This window comes from Sorex fumeus, unplaced genomic scaffold (genome assembly GCF_029834395.1).
Source record: "Sorex fumeus unplaced genomic scaffold, SorFum_2.1 ptg000086l, whole genome shotgun sequence".
Taxonomy (NCBI): Eukaryota; Metazoa; Chordata; class Mammalia; order Eulipotyphla; family Soricidae; genus Sorex; species Sorex fumeus.
Window position 1 is genome coordinate 35,907,283 of NW_026606143.1, and position 21,146 is coordinate 35,928,428.

At 43.4% G+C, this 21,146-nt stretch overlaps 1 protein-coding gene across 1 annotated transcript in view; it reads right to left on the minus strand.

Moving 5' to 3' along the window:
• Positions 1 to 745: 745 nt before the first annotated feature.
• Positions 746 to 21,146, minus strand: part of GRPR (gastrin releasing peptide receptor) — a 45,885-nt gene continuing 25,484 nt past the window's right edge. The window contains exons 2-4 of the mRNA XM_056131288.1: positions 8,689 to 9,040; positions 6,441 to 6,820; positions 746 to 973 (exon numbers count right to left, since the gene is read on the minus strand). Of these exons, the coding sequence (XP_055987263.1) occupies positions 916 to 973; positions 6,441 to 6,820; positions 8,689 to 9,040 (790 nt within the window). The 3' untranslated portion in view covers positions 746 to 915. The remainder of the gene's footprint in view (positions 974 to 6,440; positions 6,821 to 8,688; positions 9,041 to 21,146) is intronic.

Genomic DNA, 21,146 nt, shown 5'->3' on the forward strand with positions numbered 1-21,146 from the left:
TTGGAATGAATTTTAAATGGGTGAGGGGAGTAGTCTTCTAGAAATGTGATCTGGGAGAGGGCAGGGAGATGGTGATACCTGGGTTTATCCTAGGAGAATTAGGGCTCAGCATTCAGATGCCTACATCCATTCCTGAGCTTATCACCTTTGCTTTAGTCCAGGAGAGAATTTTCTATTACAGGCTACTCATATCTTCAGCTACTCATTTTCCAGGAAACCATCCACTGCCATATCTTACTCTTGGGAATGAAGTAGGAGCAGATGGTTATACTTCGTCCTGATACCATTTTTTCCTCTTCAACCAATGCTTTTTTTTAACTTCCTTGGTTAATCACAGAATCAAGTGAGAAATTATTCCGATGTCTTCAGTTTTAATTGAGTTGTGTATCTGGAGGGCAACCACATGACGGGACTTTCTTGTTCACCTACTTTGTATTGTATTTCAGTTCTGCTAGTATCAAGTCCTTAACTTATGTGCTTAGAGACATGTGTGATGAGCGTTGTGTATATTCTTTGACTCTATGATACTTCAGCCTTTGGACAAAAATCTAGAGAAGGGTACTGAGCTGCCTAGTACGGTCTATAACCTAATCTCTCGTCTAGGGTATGTTTGTGAGGAAATACCAAGCAATGGAATGAATATGGACTTCAAAGAAGTCCAAGTAGACAGTGATATTCTGTCACTCAGCTGTGCTCTGTGACCTTGGGACTGTGAAGGAATATCCATGAGCACACTTCATCAGAATACTTTTGACGGTGCTTGCGAGAGTGAACAGAAATGTGTTGAACTCCGTATCTGGCATATTGTTGGTGAAGTGAGCTCCTCTTCAGCTCTCCTAGAGCAAGAAAACTCCAACCAAGCATCCTCTCAGTGTGGCTTGTGTTTCTGCTTCTGGGGCTTCCACCCTTCTCCTCTTAGACTTCTACTTCTTTGTGATACAGAATGGTGTTCGCGTTGAAGTGCCTCTCTCTCCTGAAAAGACCAACAATGACATTATTCACTTCCTTATGCCAAGTGAGTGTAATAGGCTCACTTTGAGGACAACAATCAAGCTTGCAAGCTTGGGAAACGATGCCCAGCACTGTTCTTTAGCAGCACCGAAGGGGCCACGAATGCAACCAGGTCACATAATAAGGAATCCCTTTCATCAGTCAAATAAGATGCAATACTGGGAGTTTCGTATGTGACAGCCATGGGCCTGTTAATTCAATAAAAGATGGTCACTGTATATGTGAATTTAATATTTACAAATTCCCATAGAAAGGGATGCATAATAGCTATATGGCCAGCAGGAAAGGCTTCAATTAGATGAAACGATGAGCATACAAGTAATTTATAGACCCTGAACAATACCAGGCAAAGGTAAAATATTTTTATTTTATTTTATTTTTTTTACTTTTTGGGTCACACCCGGCAATGCACAGAGGTTCCTTCTGGCTCTGCACTCAGGAGTTACTCCTGGCGGTGCTCAGGGGACCATATGGGATGCTGGGAATTGAACTTGGGTCAGCCACGTGCAAGGCAAATGCCCTACCCGCTGTGCTATCTCTCCAGCCCCGGTAAAATATTTTTAAAATTAATCATGAACATACAATAGTTCAACCCAGGGGAACTTAGGCTGATATGTGCAATAGTGGAAGTTTTTGGTTTTGTGTGTGTGTGTGTGTGTGTGTGTGTGTGTGTAAATTTTGCTGAATTCATTTCTTCTTTTTTGTGGGGGGAGGTGTCACACCCAGGGAAGGGATAACTCCTGCTTCTGCACTCAGGAATTGCTTGCTCTGGTGCTCAAAGAACCAGGGAACCATATGGGATGTTGGGGATCGAATCCCAGTTGGTCCCATGCAAGGCAAGTTGCCCTACCCACTGTACTATCTTCCCAGCCCCCTGAACTCATTCCTAGGGTGAAACTTCAGAAGAGAAAAGTCTGTTTTCATGGGGGCTATTTGCTGATTGTTCTAGATATATTCAGCTGGCATTAGTGCTTAGCTCCCAACAAAAAGGTTCTCTTTGAAGGTCAAAATTATGGGGAGAAGCTGCTTGAGATTGTCTCGCGCTGTTCATGTTTGGTGCAGGGGTTTCAGGGGGAGGAGCTGAGAGCCTGAGAGGATGGCTGTCTGTGGAGGTACAGGATAAAGCAGAGCTGAAGCGCTCACACAAAGACTGGGCCCGGGAGGTGAAGATTTTTTTTGGGTGTGTTCAACTATTAATCTGTTATTCTGAAAGTTTAGCCCCGAAATATGCCAACTGTGCCACATTCCTCCCAGCAACTCAGAGTTAATTCTAAGTTATTCTCTGGTAAGGTCTCCTTCCTGTGCAGACACAAGCAAGGCCATATCCCCAGGATGAGGCAAATCCTACTCAGTCAGTCAGCTTTCGTTCTCCGGGGTCCCAGGCTAAGGTTTCTAGTTCGTTTCTGGGAAAAGTGGCTTAGACACCATTGAGCTTACAGATTGAGGATATCATTCAACGTTGTCGTCCCCAAACAAAGCTAATCTCTCTGATTGCCAGCCATTTGGTACATGGATAGACTCAGAAGCCAATAACGAGTGGCGACTTTTGGCTTACATGAAGACGTCATAACCTCATTGCTCGCCCATGCCCTATGGCCAAGTTCATTTTGTTCTGCTCCTTATGCATTTTTAGACCGAACTGAGCTCCGGTCATCTGATGTAGCCTTGAAACTGTTTATTGACCTACAGGTCCTGCATCTCTCAAGATGAAACCAAATTGTGGGGCCAAGAGGGGAATCCGGGGCTTGTTAATGAGGCGGAAGGCTGGTTTTGTGGGTGGCCAGACGAACAGGGCTTAGCCATCCACATTTATGGGGACTCATCAAACCAACAACAGGGAGGGGCTTTGAGTGTGCCAAGCTGGGGCGGGGCAGGGCGGGGGGGGGGGGGATCATCTTGCTGTGGAATATCACTCCTCACGGCAGCTGCAGTCTCCCTGCCAGCGGCAGTAGCTGGTGGAAAGACTGCTTTGTTTATTGCTTAATCTATCACTGTTGAGTTGCCTGCCTCAGGGAGGCTCAATTTAAGATAGATTGAAAGGTAGTGTCTGTCAATTGAATAAACACAGATGGTTTTCCACAGCAAAAATTGATTTTTTTTTCCCTTGCCAAAGACATAAGCGCTAAACGTGATTATCTTTGGAAGCCAGGCGTGAAATGTCTTAGCTCCAGTCCCTGCCACACTGTGTCCTAGCAGAAGGGTAATGCCACCTGGGGGCTTGGGTCTCTCTCTGTCTCTCTCTCCCCAGGATTTTATGTTCTGGAGGTGAAGTGGAGATCTGACTTTTCTAGCGAAGGGGTTGCAATACCAGTAAGAAGGTTTGAGTCCATCCAACAGTGGAGTCATAAGATCATTTTCCGGTTGGCTAGGGAAGGCCGCCTTGACTGGTTCATTTCAGAACCGATAAGATTTGCCCAAGGAAGCACAGCTCTCCTAGACTTCAGCCCCCACCCCCAACTCAGAAACTAGGAGAGAGGCACGATACCCTCCTTGCCACGGTGGTACCAGAAGACTCAACTCCCGAAAAGGAAGTAAATTCAGAGATGGGTGAAAAAATCCTTTGGTAGCCCCAAATGCTGTACACCTTAGCAACCAATGGGTCTCAGAGACATGGATACCCAAGAGTTTTGAAGAAAGTTAAGGGTGGAAGTCAGGAGCAAAAATTTAAAATAATGGGTGCACGAAGGTTGAGGAGAGGTGATGAGGAATGGAAACTGATGTTGGATGTTTTCTTTTGGGTGCTTCTGTTGAATTTCCAAAGGCAACAAGCCCAGGGGACTACCTTCATTCCCTGGGCCCAAGGAGTCCCTGGAAGTGATAGATAGCCTTTCACAGTGCTGCTGTGAACAGAGGCTGGGTGGTGGTAGAGGATATCCAAAAAGGGGCAGAGGTAGCAACTTTGCAGTTGCTGGAAGCACGCGGGGAAATGCTTTGTGGCAGAGCCAGAAGCAACGAAGAGATTCAGTGGCCGAGAGCAGGAGATGGAGCCGGAGCAATGTTCTCTCATTTTGGAATTGGGGAGGGAAAAAGGGGAAATTGATGGTCAAGGGCATATGGCTAGATACTGTTGGGATGGCAAGCTGAAAATCCTTGCCTTGTCAGACCATGCGATGGAGATATGACCTTCTAGGAAGGCAAGTGGCCACAGGGTAGTGGTGGCTGTAGCAGTCAGAAGTGGCTGGCTTTCCCTCCAGCCAATGCATCTGTGAACACAGATCTTTATGACTGTCTTGGTCATAACTTCCTCAGCTCTGAAAACGCTATGCACTGTGTCTCCTATCAATAGACAAAAATCTCGTAAGGTGTCCTGTGAACTAGAGATATGACAGTTCTTTCTCTTTTGGAGAGAGGAAAGTCAGAACTGAAACCCTCTTAGCACGGAAGGGAGTTACTTTAGAGCACATCGGCAGATTTTTGTTCGTTTGCGGGCCACACCTGACCATATTCAGGGCTCAGTCCTGGCTCTGTGCTCAGAGATCACTCCAGGCAGGCTCAGAGATTGTATGGGGTGCCAGGGATTGAATCCAGGTTGGCCATGTGTAAGGGCAAGTACCCCTGTACCCCCCTGTACCCCCCACTCCAGATTTTGACTCTGCCTCCTGTAGCCCTCCACCCCCCGCCCAGATTTTGACTATCTGAATGTGACTATCTGTTTGCAACTGGTCAGAATTATTCAGCGCTTTAGCTGTAAATATTGGGGGGGGGGTTATTAAAGTAAAATTGTCAAACTCTTATACTCAGGAAAAAAGAGTTAAGCCTGGTCTTTTTCTGCACATGGTCCATTTCAATAATACACTTTAAAAGTAGAAACTATATAGCTGTCTTTCAATCAGTTCTTCAAGGATCAGTTCTTAAAGGTAACAGTCACCCCCCAAAAAAACTTTATAGAAAGTGTATCCATCTCCTCCCACACACTTTAGGTGAAGCCTATGTTTAATAAAAGCATACTTCTCTGTATGCTTAGATCAAGTCCTTTTTTCCATCACACAAAACTACTGCTTCAGTGCAGCCAACAAAGACAAGCCAAATCTAAATAAACAACATTTGGCTGAAAGTCCAGATATGGAGAAGAAATGCTGTAAATTTTCACCTACAAATAAATTGCTATTATCCTCAACTTCTTCCCTAAAAAACTTTTCTCCAGTGAGACTGCACCATGGAAGCTTAGAGTTGGGAAATGCACGAAGAAACTCCATGAAGTTAATGGTCAGATTGTTAGCTATCACCCCTCACCCACATTCACCTAGGTGGTCAGTGACGGTTTTGCCTAAAACTTGCTTCAAATGCGCAAGTTTGTCCATGTCCTGAGAACAGATATTTTACAAACAACCCACACTCACTCGCTGATGTGTTTGAAACTGACTTTCAGCGTTATCAATTTAAGGACTGTTTCTCATAGGCAGGGCTCTTTCATAAAGTTGCCTTTTCATACGACCAGTGAAAATAAAAGTTCCTTCATTTGTGATTAGAAATATTCCTGTAAAATTACTCAAATAACATTTCTGAATTTTTTTCACCCAACAGTGCTCAGGGTTTACTCCTGGCTTGATGCTCAAGAATCAACTCTGGCAGTGCTGGGGGGTGAGGGCATATGTGATGTGGGGATTGAACTCAGAACAGCCGTGTGCAGGGCAGGTACCTTAATACCTGTACTATGTCTCTGGCCCACAAATTTTCTTTTTCTTTTCTTTCTTTCTTTCTTTCTTTCTTTCTTTCTTTCTTTCTTTTTTTTTTTTTTTTGCTTTTTGGGTCACACCCAGCTATGCACAGGGGTTACTCCTGGCTCTGCACTCAGGAATTACTCCTGGCAGTGCTCAGGGGACCATTTGGGATGCTCTGGGAATCGAACTCAGGACGACTGCATGCAAGGCAAACGCCCTACCCACTGTGCTATCGCTCTAGCCCCAAATTTTCATTTTAAAAGCGCAAACTTTTAACAAAGATGTGACAAGGTGGGACCTTGCACACAGGGCATTCTTAGTACACAGTTTCTGTTACTGAGATCTTGTTGAGTGTGTGGTTTCTATGACTTCAGAGGTCACACCTGGACATTGAGATTGGTGGCTCAGAATAATACCGGCAAGCTACCGAGAGTATTCGATATGCCAGACACAGTAACAACAAAGTCTCCAATGGAGACGTTACTGGGCCCGCTCGAGCAAATCGACGATCAACGGGAGGGCCTTTACCTTTTACCTTTATCTGAAAATGGGACACGTTTGGTCTCCATCAGTAGCAGTATTCGCAAATTGCAATGGCACCTGGACTGTTGTGGGCCTTTCAACATAATACACAGGCACCACTTACGAACCTCCAAAGGATATTTGGAGGGTACAGAGAGGAGCCCAGGTGTGAGAGTTATTTACCAACCATAAAGAAAAGAGACAGAGGTCTCTAAGGGACAGGGTCAAGGGTCAGTCTAGACATACCCTTCGTGACAGATGTTTCCATTGATGAGGCTGAAGGTGGCCATAGATGGGTGGGTGGTCTTGAAGGAGGTCACACACGTGGTACTTCTGCCAGTGCTATGAGAACGACCCAGCAGCCCAGGCCGGCAACAGATGAGCTGAGTGTTGAACTGTTTCCTGAAACTCTTGCTCAGGAGGTAGAGAGCAAAAGGGTTCACGCAGGAGTTGGTGAAGGCTAGGAGGCGGGCACAAATGCTGGACACGAAGTGGAGCATGGAGGTGTCCACCTCTGAGTAGTGGTAGGAGCGGTACAGGTAGATGACATGGTTGGGCAGCCAGCAGACGGCAAAGAGAGCCACAAACACCAGCACGGTCTTGGCCAGGCGCTTCCGGGACTCGATCTAAGGAGAGTCACACACAGACAGATGCAGTGACAGTGAGGGGACAGGAGGATGCAGAGAGCCAAAGATTCAGAGAAGGAGGAAGGGAAACCAGCTCACAAAGCCACAGCATATGAGAGGGGACAAGAGGAAATCCATGAAATGGGAGGAAAAGAGTAAAGAAAGAAAAATTAGAGCCAGGAACACAGAAATGAAGAAGCCCAATCAACAGCCCTTGAGACAGAATGTAGGGAGCGTCTCACGAACACCGTTGACGGCATGCTCAAATGGACCACACAAGGCAGTTCCAGAGGTGCCCCCTTCTCAGGGAACACTGGTGTGCTTTAGCGGCTACAAAACCTTGTGTCTTTCTTTGCTCCATAGGGGAGAGAGAGAAACACACAGAGAGACAGAGACAGACAGAGAGACACAGACAGAGAGAGAAACAGAAACAGTTTGTCTCTTCCCCATTCACCAAACCTAGAGAACTTCCTATAATTGTTTCTCAACCTCAATTTATTTCTGTACTGGACTCTAGAAACAAACTCTTCAATAAAGTGGGCTTCCCCCCAACCCCCCCCCCCCCCCCAGGGAACTACAGACGGGAGCTATGGTCTCCTGGATCAACTAGGGTCCCAGTGACCTTCCTCACGGAGAGAGCTTTTCAGCAGGAAACATGTCCCTGAGCACTGTCCTCTCCCAGCCATTGAGACCAAATAAAGGCCCATGGCAGAGTGATGCCCCCTCAAGGAGTCAGCCCTCCACAGAAAGGGATGGCACCATTCTGCTTTTCCATAGAAATAAAATGTGGACTAGCAGGTTAAGAGCTGGGAAAGAAGTTGAGTCAGAAGTCCTTGTGGTGACCATCCAGAGCTGAAGGGTAAAATTACAGGCCTGACAGGAGTGTGTTCAGTTGTTCAGGTGGACTACGAGACTCTATGCAGGCTCTTTTATGAGGCTCCACCCTAAGCCAGGGATCAGAAAATGGAAGGTCTGAGAAGTAAAGTCATGATACCTCGAATTCAGATTCATGGAAGCCCATCGGAATCAAATGACTTTGTCTTCCACCAGCCTCATTTTCCTGCTCTTGGTTGTTTTGTCTCTCTGTGGTAACACTCTTCCTATCCCAAAGATGTGATTGGAGTTTAAATAAATCACATTGTCCTGAGTCTCATTATTTTATTAAAAGCATCAACAAAAAGCAAAAAACCACTGTCTGGCCAGAGCAATAGTACAGTGGGCAGGGTGTTTGCCTTGCATGTGAACAACCTGGGTTCGATCCCTGGCCTCCCATATGGTACCCCAAGCACCACCAAGAGTAATTCCTGAGTGCAGAGCCAGCAGTAACCCCTGAGCATCACTGGGTGTGACCCAAAAAGGGAAAAAAAGAACCCACTGTCACCTTTGCCAGACATTTTTCGAAAAAAAAAATATATATTCCAAATCTTTCAGGTTTTCAATCACTCCCCAAATTAGGTCTTTAATAAGAGTACAAGATTAAAGGGCTGGGGAGATGACTCAAAGAGCCAGAGTACATGTTTGGCATACATGAGGCCCTGAGTTTGATCCCTGGTACCACATGCCCCCTCCCCTGCAGAGCTGAACACACTGTGATCACCAAGCACTCGACTGCCAGGCCCAAGTATCACTTAGTGACATCTGGGCTCCAGAACACTGCTTGGGACCACTGCTCCGCCCCCCCCCCCCCCCAAAGAGTACAGTTTTGCAAAGAACTGAGCTTCTGTAACTCGAGGTTTCCATTTGTCCTGTCACCAGATCTGTTAGAAAGAATCACGTGATGTGACTACTAAAGACTTGTCAGTGAATTGCAAATGGCAGATAAGGACCCACATTCCCCAGGAGGCAATGAAACCATCCGCGGAACCCACCTGCTTCTTGATGTGTATGTTGCCTTCCACGGGCAGATTGTAAGCACTCTGGATCAGATTTTTGGCAATGAAGTAGTAGTAGACAGAGATGATTGACAGTGGGATGATGTAGAAGACCAGGAAGGAAGCCATAGAGTGGATTTTCGGGTGCAGATCATTGGAGTGTGGGTATGGGGCACAGCTAATGAAGGTCTGGTTAGTGCTTTCTTCATGGAAGGGATGCAGGTCAGAGAAAACAGCCTCTGGAATGGCCAGAAGCATGGAGATGATCCAGATCAAGGCAGCTTTGAGGCAGATCTTCATCAGGGCATGAGAGGCCTGGATGTCCATGGGCCGGACAATGGCTTTGTACCTGTGGCGGGAAGGAGGGAACACTCTCTGTCAGTTGTTTATTTCTTATGAGTGATGCCAGGACCAGACCTCATGTGAAGCAAGCCAGGCCCCTGGGAGTAGAATTTAAGGAAGCTCTGCTCACTCTCTGGTTCATGCAAGTGCTTCCTCCAAACTCATACCTCCCCCAACAGTAAGTGCCTCCTTAAATTTTTTAACCCAGTTCTGGCCCTGAAATCTGCCTTTCTCTTTCTCCAGAAGTAACAGTCTGCCCACGCTTCTTTCTCTCAATTTGAAGACTTCTCAGAAACACAGAAGCTCTTTTCATTTTCCTACTTAAATCTTACGAATTAATAACAAAGCATGTTTAAACAAGGATTGGGGGTACAAGAAGACTGGCTTTTTTTTTCTTTCGCAAAGCCTTCATTACAAGAGCTCAAATATAATTTTTCCTCATTGACATTAGTCATTGACTATTTGCTACTTTATCACCTACCCTTTTTCAAAGGCTGAGAAAGTTGTTCATGGGAGCATTCCTATTATTCTCAGATTAACCCTTCCCCTGCCCTCCTACTCTCCTGCCTCACCTTCTCTGCAGTAAGTAGGTCCTTCCGGGCTTCAATCCTTCATTGAGGTATCCCTGCATTAGGTCAAGTGCTTTGGGAAATAGACACTGAGATACGGTCTGGAGGACAAACGATTGAGTGGGGAGTAATATCAATGATAAAAGGGGAGGCATCAATCAGGATGGACAGAAGCATCTTCCAGATCCTGATGCAGATATGAATGAGTCTACATCAGTCAAAATGTCCAACTCTACTATTTTGCCTTAGAAGAAATCTCCCAGTCTTCACACTGAAAAGCTGACTTCCTGAGCAATTTCTCAGTCCGAATAAAGTGAGACAACTGGTGACCCGGCATGAGCCCCATGGGAAGTCCAGGAGTGAAGATTGTTCAACAGGAGTCCTGTATGGATGGACATGGTTGGACCATTGTAACACCCCTTGCTCAGTCATTGGCTTGGGCTACCCGTAAAGAGTGTGACTTTAGTTAACTATTTGGTTCAGTTCCTGCACACGACACTCCCTTTCCCCATCAAGAAGAGCATGACCAGAGCTTGAAAGCTAGTGGGCTTTAGCTGACTGATATATCACTGTCAGTCATATCACTCAGGGGTAGACAGTAAGTCCCTTCTGCAAGGGAGGTCTGAGTAGGGCATCCCACATCGCCCCCAATTCACCAGACAATGCCTACCACAGGAGGCTGCACACCTATCTTCATCAGATGAATTTCACATCAACCAGTCTCATGTCTCTCCCCTTTACTCCACCCCTTCTCACCATTGCAGCAATGTGATGACCTGAGACCACCCCCTCTCAACCCCGCCTCCCAGAGATTAGTCATTCTGGTGGCCAAAGAACCTGTCCTTCTCCATCTTGTTACCTAGTGTTGTGATTTGCATACACCCTGTGACATTGGTTCCATTAAACATGACTTGCCACACTAGTGACACACTTGATATGAGATGGATCCAAGTGAATATGAGAGTTACCACTGCTGTGACATTGTGTTGACATTGGGTTCTACCTGTGATGTGCTGTAGTAAGACGTTGGTGTGGGGAGCAGTTATTTCACTTGTTATTGGTGATTAACCCTTCATTGAGTTATCATTCTTGGCCACACCCTGACACTTTAACTTACTTTCCTCCTCTCTTCAGGGAAAGGGAATACGTCTTTGAGTCGTAACTCTTCTTAAGTGGTGAGACTAGGGAAAAAGAATATGGCACATGCATTGGACTCAGAGAGACCTATGGTTGTCTAACTGTCCCTGACTTGAGGCTGGCACATTTATTTTTTTAAATTTTTATTTCATTTTATTTTTTTGTTTTTTGGGTCACACCTGGTGATGCTCAGGGGTTACTCCAGGCTTTTCATTCAGGAATTACTCCTGGCGGTGCTCGGGGACCATATGAGATGCTGGGAATTGAACCCGGGTCGGCGGTGTGCAAGGCAAACGCCCTACCCACTGTGCTATCACTCCAGCCCTGAGACTGGTGCATTTAATATAGGTGGTCACAGTGTGTACAAAGCCATTGTGTGTGCGTGTTGTGTGTATGTATGTGTGTGTAGACTAAGTCAATTCTCCCAAATGGCTTTAGAATATGTAGACACAACTATTTCCAGTGTCATCTGTCTTAGGTTCCCAAGCCAGAAAAGGCTGTTGTATATTTATTGGACACTCCTGACTTCCAGAACTCCAGAACATTAGGTTTTGCTTCAATATACTGGGGTTATCTTTACCATCCATACATTTTATCAGTCCATTTTAAACAATTAGCAAAAAGCAAACATTCAAAGGAAACTCTTTTTCTTCTGCATTTTCTCTAGAAACAACTCATTTTATTTTTGGTTTTGGGGCCAAATCCAGTGGTATTCAGGGCTTACTCTTGGGTCTGCACCCAAGAATCACTCCTGGCTCAGAGGCCAGTATGGAATGCTAGGGATCGAACTCAGGTTAACCAAGATAATCCAAGTGCCCTGTATACTATACTATCTCCCAGTCCCCATTTAAAAACATTTTTATTCCTAGATGAAAATGTAGACAAGGAATTAATATCTTGAATTAAAAATATGTGAGCCTCTTCAGCCAAAGATGTTTATGACTCTAACAAACTGATTAGAGATGAAGTGGTAATTATAACTTCTATCTGCATCTTCTAGCAGGTACCAGGCATAAATACCATTAATTCCCCCAAGTGAAGTAGATTGCTATATGTGTCAGAAACTGGACTGAACAGCTTACTACCTTCTCTCTTGGGAATCTTGTATTTCTTGTGACAAATGTCATGGAAACTAGGGAGCTGCTATTTAAGAATCATAACTTTTTTCTTTTTTATTACAGTTTTTTAAAATGAATCACTGTGAGATAGTTACAGACTTAGAAACGTTCATGATTATGTTTCAGTCATACAATGATCGAGTACCCATCCCTCCACCAGTGCCCATTCTCCACCACTGATGTTCCCAGTATCCCTCCTGCCACTCCACCCCAGCCCCTCCACGCCTCTGTGGCAGGCACATTCCCTTTTACTCTCTCTCTCCTTTTGGGTGTTATGGTTTGCAATACAGGTACTTGGTAGCCATCATGTTTGGTTCATAGTCTACTTTCAGCACGCATCTCCCACCCTGAGTGAGCCCTCCAAGCATCATTTACTTAATGGTAACTTCTCTATCCCAGCTTCCTTTTCCCCCAACATGTAAGGCTGGCTTTCAAGCTGTGGTGTGATCCTCCTGGCCCTTATCTCTACTATCCTTGGGTGTTAGTCTCCCATTATGTTACTTTATATTCCACAAATGAGTGCAGCCATTCTCTGTCTCCCTCTGACTCATTTCACTGAGCATGATACTCTCCACACTGATCCACTTGTATACAAATTTTATGATTTCATCTTTTCTAACAGCTGCATAGTATTCCATTGTATAGATATACCAAAGTTTCTTTAACCAGTCATCTGCTCTCAGGCACTTGAGGTTTTTTCTTCCAGCGGAATCATAACTTTTAAACTTATAAAACATAATATAAAATTCTTTTGGTATCTTAGCCAGAAAAGTCACTTGAATCTAAGTCTAATGATGCCTCTGCATCCGTGCACAGGTTTTAAGAAAATGTGGGCATAGAAGAGCCTGCTAAATGATGTCGTGATATAGTCATCCAAGTCCTGAACTGGAATAGCCTACAGTAACAACAACCACCCCGTTTTTTTGGTACATCTATGACCCAAAAAACCAGAGGGAATAATTAGAGATGAACTGAAATGTATGAGGAGTGTCAATGAACTGCAATCAGTGGATGGACTTATCTTGGAATTTGATTTACACCAACTAATGATAAAAAGTTTTAAAATTGTTGCAGGGGGCTGGAGTGATAGCACAGCAGCCAACCCGGGTTCAATTCCCAGCATCCCATATGGTCCCCCGAGCACCGCCAGGAGTAATTCCTGAGTGCAGAGCCAGGAGTAACCCCTGAGCATTGCTGGGTGTGATCCAAAAAGCATAAAATAAAATAAAATAAAATTGTTGCAGAAAATAAAACATTGATTTGTGTAGGTGGTATCAGAGAATTACTTTTTTTTTTTTGGATATGACAGTGGTGTTTTCAAAAGGTCTTAGACTTAAAAATACAGCCTAAAATGTTTACCAGTGAAATCATGTAATGTCTAGGATTTGCTTTAAAATATTCAAATATGCTTACATATCATTTTTGTAATTAAAAGATAAGTAAATGTGCATTGCAAATAATTTTCTGTCATGTATTATTCATGAATATCAAAGAATAAGAGCAATAACATTTGCTATACTTTTGCCTCATGGTATGCAGAGAATAACCCCTACATGATCTCATCTTTGTTCCAGACAATCCAACAGGTAGATGCTACCATCCCCATTCTACAGGTGAGAAACTGAAGTTTGAAGAGTTTCAGAGGCAGAAGACTAACATGCAATGTAGGAGCATCTCTTTTGGGTACCACAGCTCTTTCAAAAGAAAATTGGGGGCAGATCATTCTAGAAACAGTAAAACAGGCCCTTCCCAAATGCACACAGAACCAAAGGTCCCCTGAAAGTATAATGGTTCTAAAAAGCATGAACTATATCAGTCTATTTGCTCTTTTTTGAGCTTCCAATACAGAGAGACCTCACTGGCTGTTTCTTGTGTAGGAGATATGACGGGTTGAACTGTGGTGGATGATCAGTCTAGCTATACAATGAGTATAGCTAGCTGTAAAAGTCTTTAGGCCAGCTACTAAAATCTTTGTCTAGATCAGTTATACTAGAATTTGACAGAATATTGTCGATGAAAGATGTTATGTATATGCGTGTGTGTGGATGAAAGATGCTGTGTGTGTGTGTATCCCTTTCCCAATGAAGGGATAAGCACAGCCATATTTTAATCTTGTATAAGATGAATAAGCAGAGTAGGCAGAATAAGAGAAAGAAAAAATGAGGCTGCTTAAGAGGAGTTACTCAATTTTGTAGCCCCAATTCTCACAGAGGTTACTTGGTTCCTGGCCCTGAACTACTTTTGCATGTACATGTGATTTCCTATCACTGTCACTGTCACCGTCACTGTTACTGTCCTCCCGTTGTTCATCGTTGTCCATCGATTTTCTCGAGCGGGCCCAGTAAAGTCTCCATTGTAAGACTTTGTTGTTACTGTGTTTGGCATATCACGGGGAACTTGCCAGGCTTTGCCATGTGGGGGAGATACTCTCAGTAGCTTGCTGGGCCCTCTGAGAGGGGCGGAGGAATCGAACTCGGGTCAGCCATGTTGGCTGCGTGCAAGGCAAACGCCCTACCTGCTGTGTTAATCTCAGATTTTCTATCACAGCCTTAAAAATTCAATCCCCCTTTCACTTGAGTTAATTTGAATGACTTCTTTTCTTCACCAATGAAAGATCTTTAGGTAGAACAATTAGATATGAAAAATATTTAAGGTTATCATCATATTTTTCCCCACCAGGATCATTTTGCAAAGGTCATATCTGATTTGCTACCATCAAAAAGAAATGTCACCTTTCTACTGTTCTCATGAAACAGTTCTCTCTGTTCTGTTCCTAAATTCTCCACGACATTTTTGCCATCCTCCTTTTTAAAAAATACTCCAGGCTACTCTCTTCATTCATTTGAATTTTATTTTTCCAAATTTCAGCCTGATGAAGATTCTGCTGACTATTCTAGCCATCAGTGATTCTTGTTCTTTCTCTTAATCTGTTTGGTGTGTGTGTGTGTGTGTGTGTGTGTGTGTGTGTGTGTGTGTGTGTGTGTGCGTGTGTGTGTACATGCAAGTGTGTGTACCAGGAACTGGACCCAGGGTCACATAATTGCATACTCTTTATTACTGAGCCATTTTCCATCTGTAAACTGTCTGACTTTTATGACAGGTTTATAGACCTTTTTAATTCTAGTCTTACTATGCTCTATCTTGAATTATTTGCTAGCTTTCTATAAGTTTACTATGGTTAAAAGCTTACAATTTTTTTCTCTTTTCTTTTTTTCTGGGTCACTAAAAAATGCTCCAGGTAGCTTTTTTGCATACTACATATTTCAAAATATGGATTCAGGCAGATATTTTGCTAATTTATTAGTACTATGTCTTCCAGTTTTGTCTCTTTATCCAAATTCACTTTTACACACCCCATGAGAAACATGATTCCATAGACAAATAAATTCACTTCACTGATAATGAGGATCAACACAACTACTTCCCACTTCTGAAAACATCTCCACTTAATTTTTCCTATGCAAATACGGAAAAGGTAAAAATGTTCTCTGTAATGTTTCATGGATCTACTTCCTAAGTAGAAGTTGTTGATTATATCCAGGTTTGGAAAACTGTCCATGGATCACTTGATCATTTGACATCCCATCAGTCATCGATTTTCTCGAGCCGGCGCCAGTAATGTCTCCATTCGTCCCTGTAGCGATTAGAGTGGTCCCTTACTGTATTCGAATACGCCACAGATAGCTTGCCCCCTCTGCCATGCAGGCGGGATATTCTCGGTATTCTATATGCCCAAACCAGTAAATGTCCATGGAAAGGTGTGTCTTGTATTCAAATATGGGCAGTTTTCTTATTTTTTTCTTTTTGGGTCATACCCAACAATGCTTAGGGGTTACTCCTGGCTCTGCACTCAGGAATTATTCCTGGCAGTGCTTGGGGGACCATATGGGATTGAGCCCAGGTTGTCCAGGTGCAAAGTAAACACCCGACCCGCTGTACTATCACTCCGGTCCCAGTTTTCTTATCTTTAAGGGCTTAGAATTTCAGCCTGTGTTCTTTTCATAATTGCCTACTGAAGCTATCAGGAATTGTTGAATAAAACTATTTCAATTTTTTCCTTTAAAACTAGTTTTTGCTAGAATACAGAAGGGACCACTATGACAATGATAGTTGGAAATGACCACTCTGCACAAGAACTGAGTGTTGAAAGTAGGTAAGGGGATATATACTCCTCAGTACCTGTGTTGCAAACCATAATGCCCAAAAGGAAAGAGAAAAAAAGAGAGAGAAAAGAAAAGTTCCTGCCATAGTGGCAGGCTGGGATATGGGGTGGGCGGAGGGAAAGTGAGGACATTGGTGATGAGAAATTGTACACTGGTGAAGGAACGGATGTTGAAACATTGTATGACTAAAACCCAACCATGAACAACTTTGTAACTGTGTATCTTATGGTGATTCATTTATTTTTTAAAAAAAATTAGAGAATGATCGGGGCTATTGCAGCAGAGAGAATTGTTTTAAAGATTAAAATTAAGGAAGAAAATGACAAAAAAAGTTTTGAGGATTGCATGTTTACAACAATTGTATTTGCAATAGGAGTACAGACTCTTCCCCAACTCAAATATATGTCACCATGTCTGCCATCAAATTACCAAAGACTCTCCACCATACAGCATTTTAAAACCTCCATCACAATACTATAGAGAGGGCTTCAGGAAAAAGAAAACCAAAGAGGCTAAATGTTCTCTAAAATGATTGAAATATTTTCATTTAAATTAGAATGTGAATATCTAAAATACGATTGACAAGACTATCAATTATGGACATTTTTCTCCCCTGAGAATAACACCAAGAACTTTTCTGAAGAAACGAAAGGCAGTTAGTAGCTGAGTTGTAAAATTACTATAGTCCAGAGCAATAGAATCTTATCTTCCTTTGAGCTATTACTTGGCAAATGGAAAACTTGCTGGTCCTTGGTGCCCATCCAACCGTTATCTCTAAGCACGAAACAGATTATAGTCATCCTTTTCTGTTTTCTCCAGGCTAAATAATTTCAATGCTCTTTCCCACACCTTTCTAATATACTCCAATTTTCTCTGGGCCCTAATGTAGACTCCAATGCACAGAGATATCTCTAAGTATGTTTGTACTAATGACTTTTATGGTCTTGGACCATAAAATCAGTCATAAGATAACTTCTCAAGACCATCAGTATGACAACGGATTCAGAAAAAAATGATAAAATATAAGACAGAGAGGCTTTAGGGGAACAGGATGTTCATAGAATCTCAGAGTCCTCCCATGAATTGCCAAATAATTGCAAAGAGATAATGTACCTTAGGATGAGGAAATCTGAAGAACCTTTTAATAAAGTAGGCAAACCCAAGACAAAGTTAGGCAGAGTAGGGATAAGGCCTGAATGCCACAATACCTTAGAATTTCTTTTAAAATCCGGGGGGGGGGGGAAATTAACATAAAACATCTTTGAATATATTTATCTGTATACTAAAACTGGGCTGGAGCGATAGCACAGCGGTAGGGCCTTTGCCTTGCACGCAGCCAACATGACCAACCCGAGTTCGATTCCTCCGCCCCTCTCGGAGAGCCCGGCAAGCTACCGAGAGTATTCGATATGCCAGACACAGTAACAACAAAGTCTCCAATAGAGACGTTACTGGGCCCGCTCGAGCAAATCGATGAACAACGGGAGGACAGTGTGGACAGTGTGATACTAAAACTATTGTAAAATATAATCACTCATTTTTTTTAATGGGCAAAAGGGTCTCCTAGAGGTCTCAGTGCCTAGGGCTCATGAAATTCATAAAGTGGCCCTGACCAAACACAGCATTTCCAGTCGTGGGACAATCTGAGATAGAGTGCCTCTGGTACATTGCAATGGGAGGAATACGCCACTGGGGCTGGAGCGATAGTACAGTAGGTAGGGTGTTTGCCTTCCACATGGCCAACCTGGGTTCGATCCCCTGAGCACCATCAGAAGTAATCCCTGAGTACAAAGCCAGGAGTAATCCCTGAACATCATTAGGTGTGACCTGAAAAGCAAAACAAAAACAAAAACCAAACCAAATCAAACCAAACCAAAAATTACCATTGCCTATGCAGTATCCTTGTCAAGAAAATCTGGATCAAACAATGAAAAAACAGAGATTCAATAATTCAATTCCAGCACATTTACAAGACAACTGGCTTGGATTCATCAATAGTCACTGTCACTGTCACTATCACTGTCACTGTCACTGTCACTGTCCTCCCATTGTTCATCGATTTGCTCGAGCAGGCCCAGTAACGTCTCCATTGTGACACTCGTTACTGTGTTTGGCATATATAATACATCACGGGTAGCTTGCCAGGCTTTGCTGTGAGGGCGAGATACTCTCTGTAGCTTGCCGGGCTCTCCGAGAGGGGTGGGAGGAATCAAACCTGGGTCGGCCAGGTCGGCCACATTCAAGGCAAATGCCCTACTCGCTGTGCTATTGCTCCAGCCCATCAATACAATCAATACAGCCAACATCTTTTTCTTTTTTAAAAAAATTTTTATTAGTAAAACACCATGAGGTATAGTTGTAGACTTACAAATTTCTGTGCCTCGGTTTTAGTTATACAGTGGTCGATACAGTTATACCCATCCCTCCACCAGTGCCCATTCTTCACCACCACTAATTCCAGTATCCCTCCCACCCCCATCCCCCTATCCCACCCTACCTCGGTGGCAGGGCATTCCCTTTTGTTCTCTCTTTCCTTTTGGGTGCTGTAATATATAAAAGAGGCATTGAGTGGCAATCATGTTCGGTCTATAGTCTACTTTCAGCATGCATCTCCCATCCTGGGCGGATCTTCCCAATCTTTTTTTTTTTTAAGGAAAATCAAGAGATGCAAGATTTTCTACCTTAAAGGAAATTAAAGGGATATATCAACTAATCTCTTTCACAATATGCACAGATACCAGATCATGGCTCATAACTTAAATATATGCAATGCTTCATGTTCATTATGTATTAGTAAAACTAAGAAAGAGCTATAACCACCAAATGTAACCTACATACCTAATTTTCGACTTAAATTTACCATGTCTTGAAAAGCACTTTGGGCATAGTGGGAGAAACTTGGCTATGGATTATATATTAGAATGTATTAAGGAAGTATTGCTCATTGCATGAGGTGTGGTTACTGCAATGAAATTCTGTAGAACAGTGTTATTGTTCTTATGAAATACTCGGTGAAATATCTAGGAGAGATCGGTGAGGATCTTACTTGCCAGAGTCCAGCAAAATAAAACATTACAAACAAGCAAGCAATGAAAAGATAGGTACACTAGAAATAGAGAACAAAAGCCAGTAATTGGTGTTGATTCTGGATAGGAAGAAAACACACTAAAATACAGAATTTTGAAAAGATGAACTACAGCAAAATAGCAATTTAAAAATAGTGCTATCCAATTCCATTCCCAGTCCGCCCTCTGATTATAAGTTCAATGTGACTGAATGCGTGCTCTCTGATTAGCAACGACCCAGGATGGAGGGCAGTGCCTTCTCTGTTAGATGTGTTGTTCTTTGGAGCTTGCAAATTTCGGTGTCATTGACAATCTGTGGGAATTTGGTTTTGCTCTGTTCTGATATAGAAGTAATGATTTTTAAGCCACCTGCTTCTTGGGGAGGTTAGTTTAATTAAAATGAGCTCACTGTTGCATCCGTATGCAGTCTCTCCTGGAGCTGCAAGCAGGGGGAAGGAGTGCGTGCCATGCAGTGCCAAGCCCTTTTCATGGTTCGCCCCCACTCCTGTTGCCAGAACTGGGATCAGGGATCTTCTGATATGGGCTCCCAGAGATGGGTGTCCCAATTCAGGTTTGACCTATCACCAATTTCTATTTCATCGCTTTTGGTGGTGGGGAGACTTGTTTTGGGGCCATACCTGACAGTGCTCAAGGCTTACTCCTGGCTCTGCTCAGGGATCACTCCTGATGGGCTTGGAGGACTCTATAGGGTGCTGGGAATCAAACTCAGGTTGGATGCATGCCAGGCAATCTCCCTGCCTGCTGTACCATCCTCCAGTTCTCATCATCCTTCTTTTGAAGCGAGCAACAATCTCAGTCGGAAATTTGTTGTTTTCCTCTCTTACTTGTTTAGATTAGGTTGCACCTGTCCTGAAAAGGGTGAACCACACTGAGGAGCCCATAGTCCCAGACGTTATTTTCCAGAAGTTTAGCTAAAATGTCAGTGGGATGGGGCTTTCTTAAGGCTATGAAGCTGAGATCTTTCTTCCTCCCTGGGAAGGAGGCCAAAGCAGAGGAGCTCACAGTGCGGTAGGAAGAGCAAGGGACTCTCTTTGGCTTTTTCTCATGTTCTTCAGAGACCAAGATAGAGATCACAGAGTCCAAGGTAGGTCATCCCAGAGTAAATCCCTGAAGCGAATCACAATTTCCCCGTATCATCTTCTTTCCCTAGACACACACCCTGAGAGCAAACAGTACTTTGGAAAGGAGACTGCCTTTCAATTCTTTGCTCTTTTCTTGATGCGGAAGTCAATGCAATCACCTTCCTGGATGTAAAGCCCAGCTTCTAATTACAGAAAGAAGTAAAGGAATGGTTATGTTCTGGCAAATGGTGTGGGTATTTTGTGGGGCAAAGACTACGTATTTATAGATATCTGTATATTTACTTCCCTCCAAGGCTTACTTAGAAGTTACCTATGGGAACTCATTCTTTGCAATAAATTGCAGAGGAATAAGACCATTCTCTATCTGGATTTTAATTAGATCGATTCTATAAACAGTAGCAAAAGTAATAGTTAAAACTTACCGAGAGCACTTTTGCAAACCACAACACCCAATAGGAGAGAGAGAACAATAGGGAATGCCCTGCCACAGAGGCAGGGTGGGATGGGAGGGATGGGGGGATGTGAGAGACACTGGGATTTGTGGTGGTAGGAAATGGGCACTGGTGGAGGGATGGGTATTTGATTATTGTATAATTGAAACCCAAGCACAAAAATTAGTAAGTCTACAACTGTACCTCATGGTGTCTCACTAATAAAAATTAAATAAAAAACTTACCGAGAGCTTACTAGGTAATTTTGCTCTGTTTTGTTCCAGTGATTCCTTTTACCACAACAATTCTCTGTGGAAGATAGAATTTTTTTTATAGATAAGGGCAGTGAGGTGAAGTAACTTATCCAAGATCATAAATAGAAGCACTGGAGACTGGCAGCCAATTCCTCAGCCTGCCATCAGGTTCTTTACTTCCTATCATGAGGGTCCTATGGCTGGCCAGACAACTTGAGCCTTAGGGCACTGGAATTAAGGAAAAAAATACCCCAAAGAAATAAGGAGAGTGTT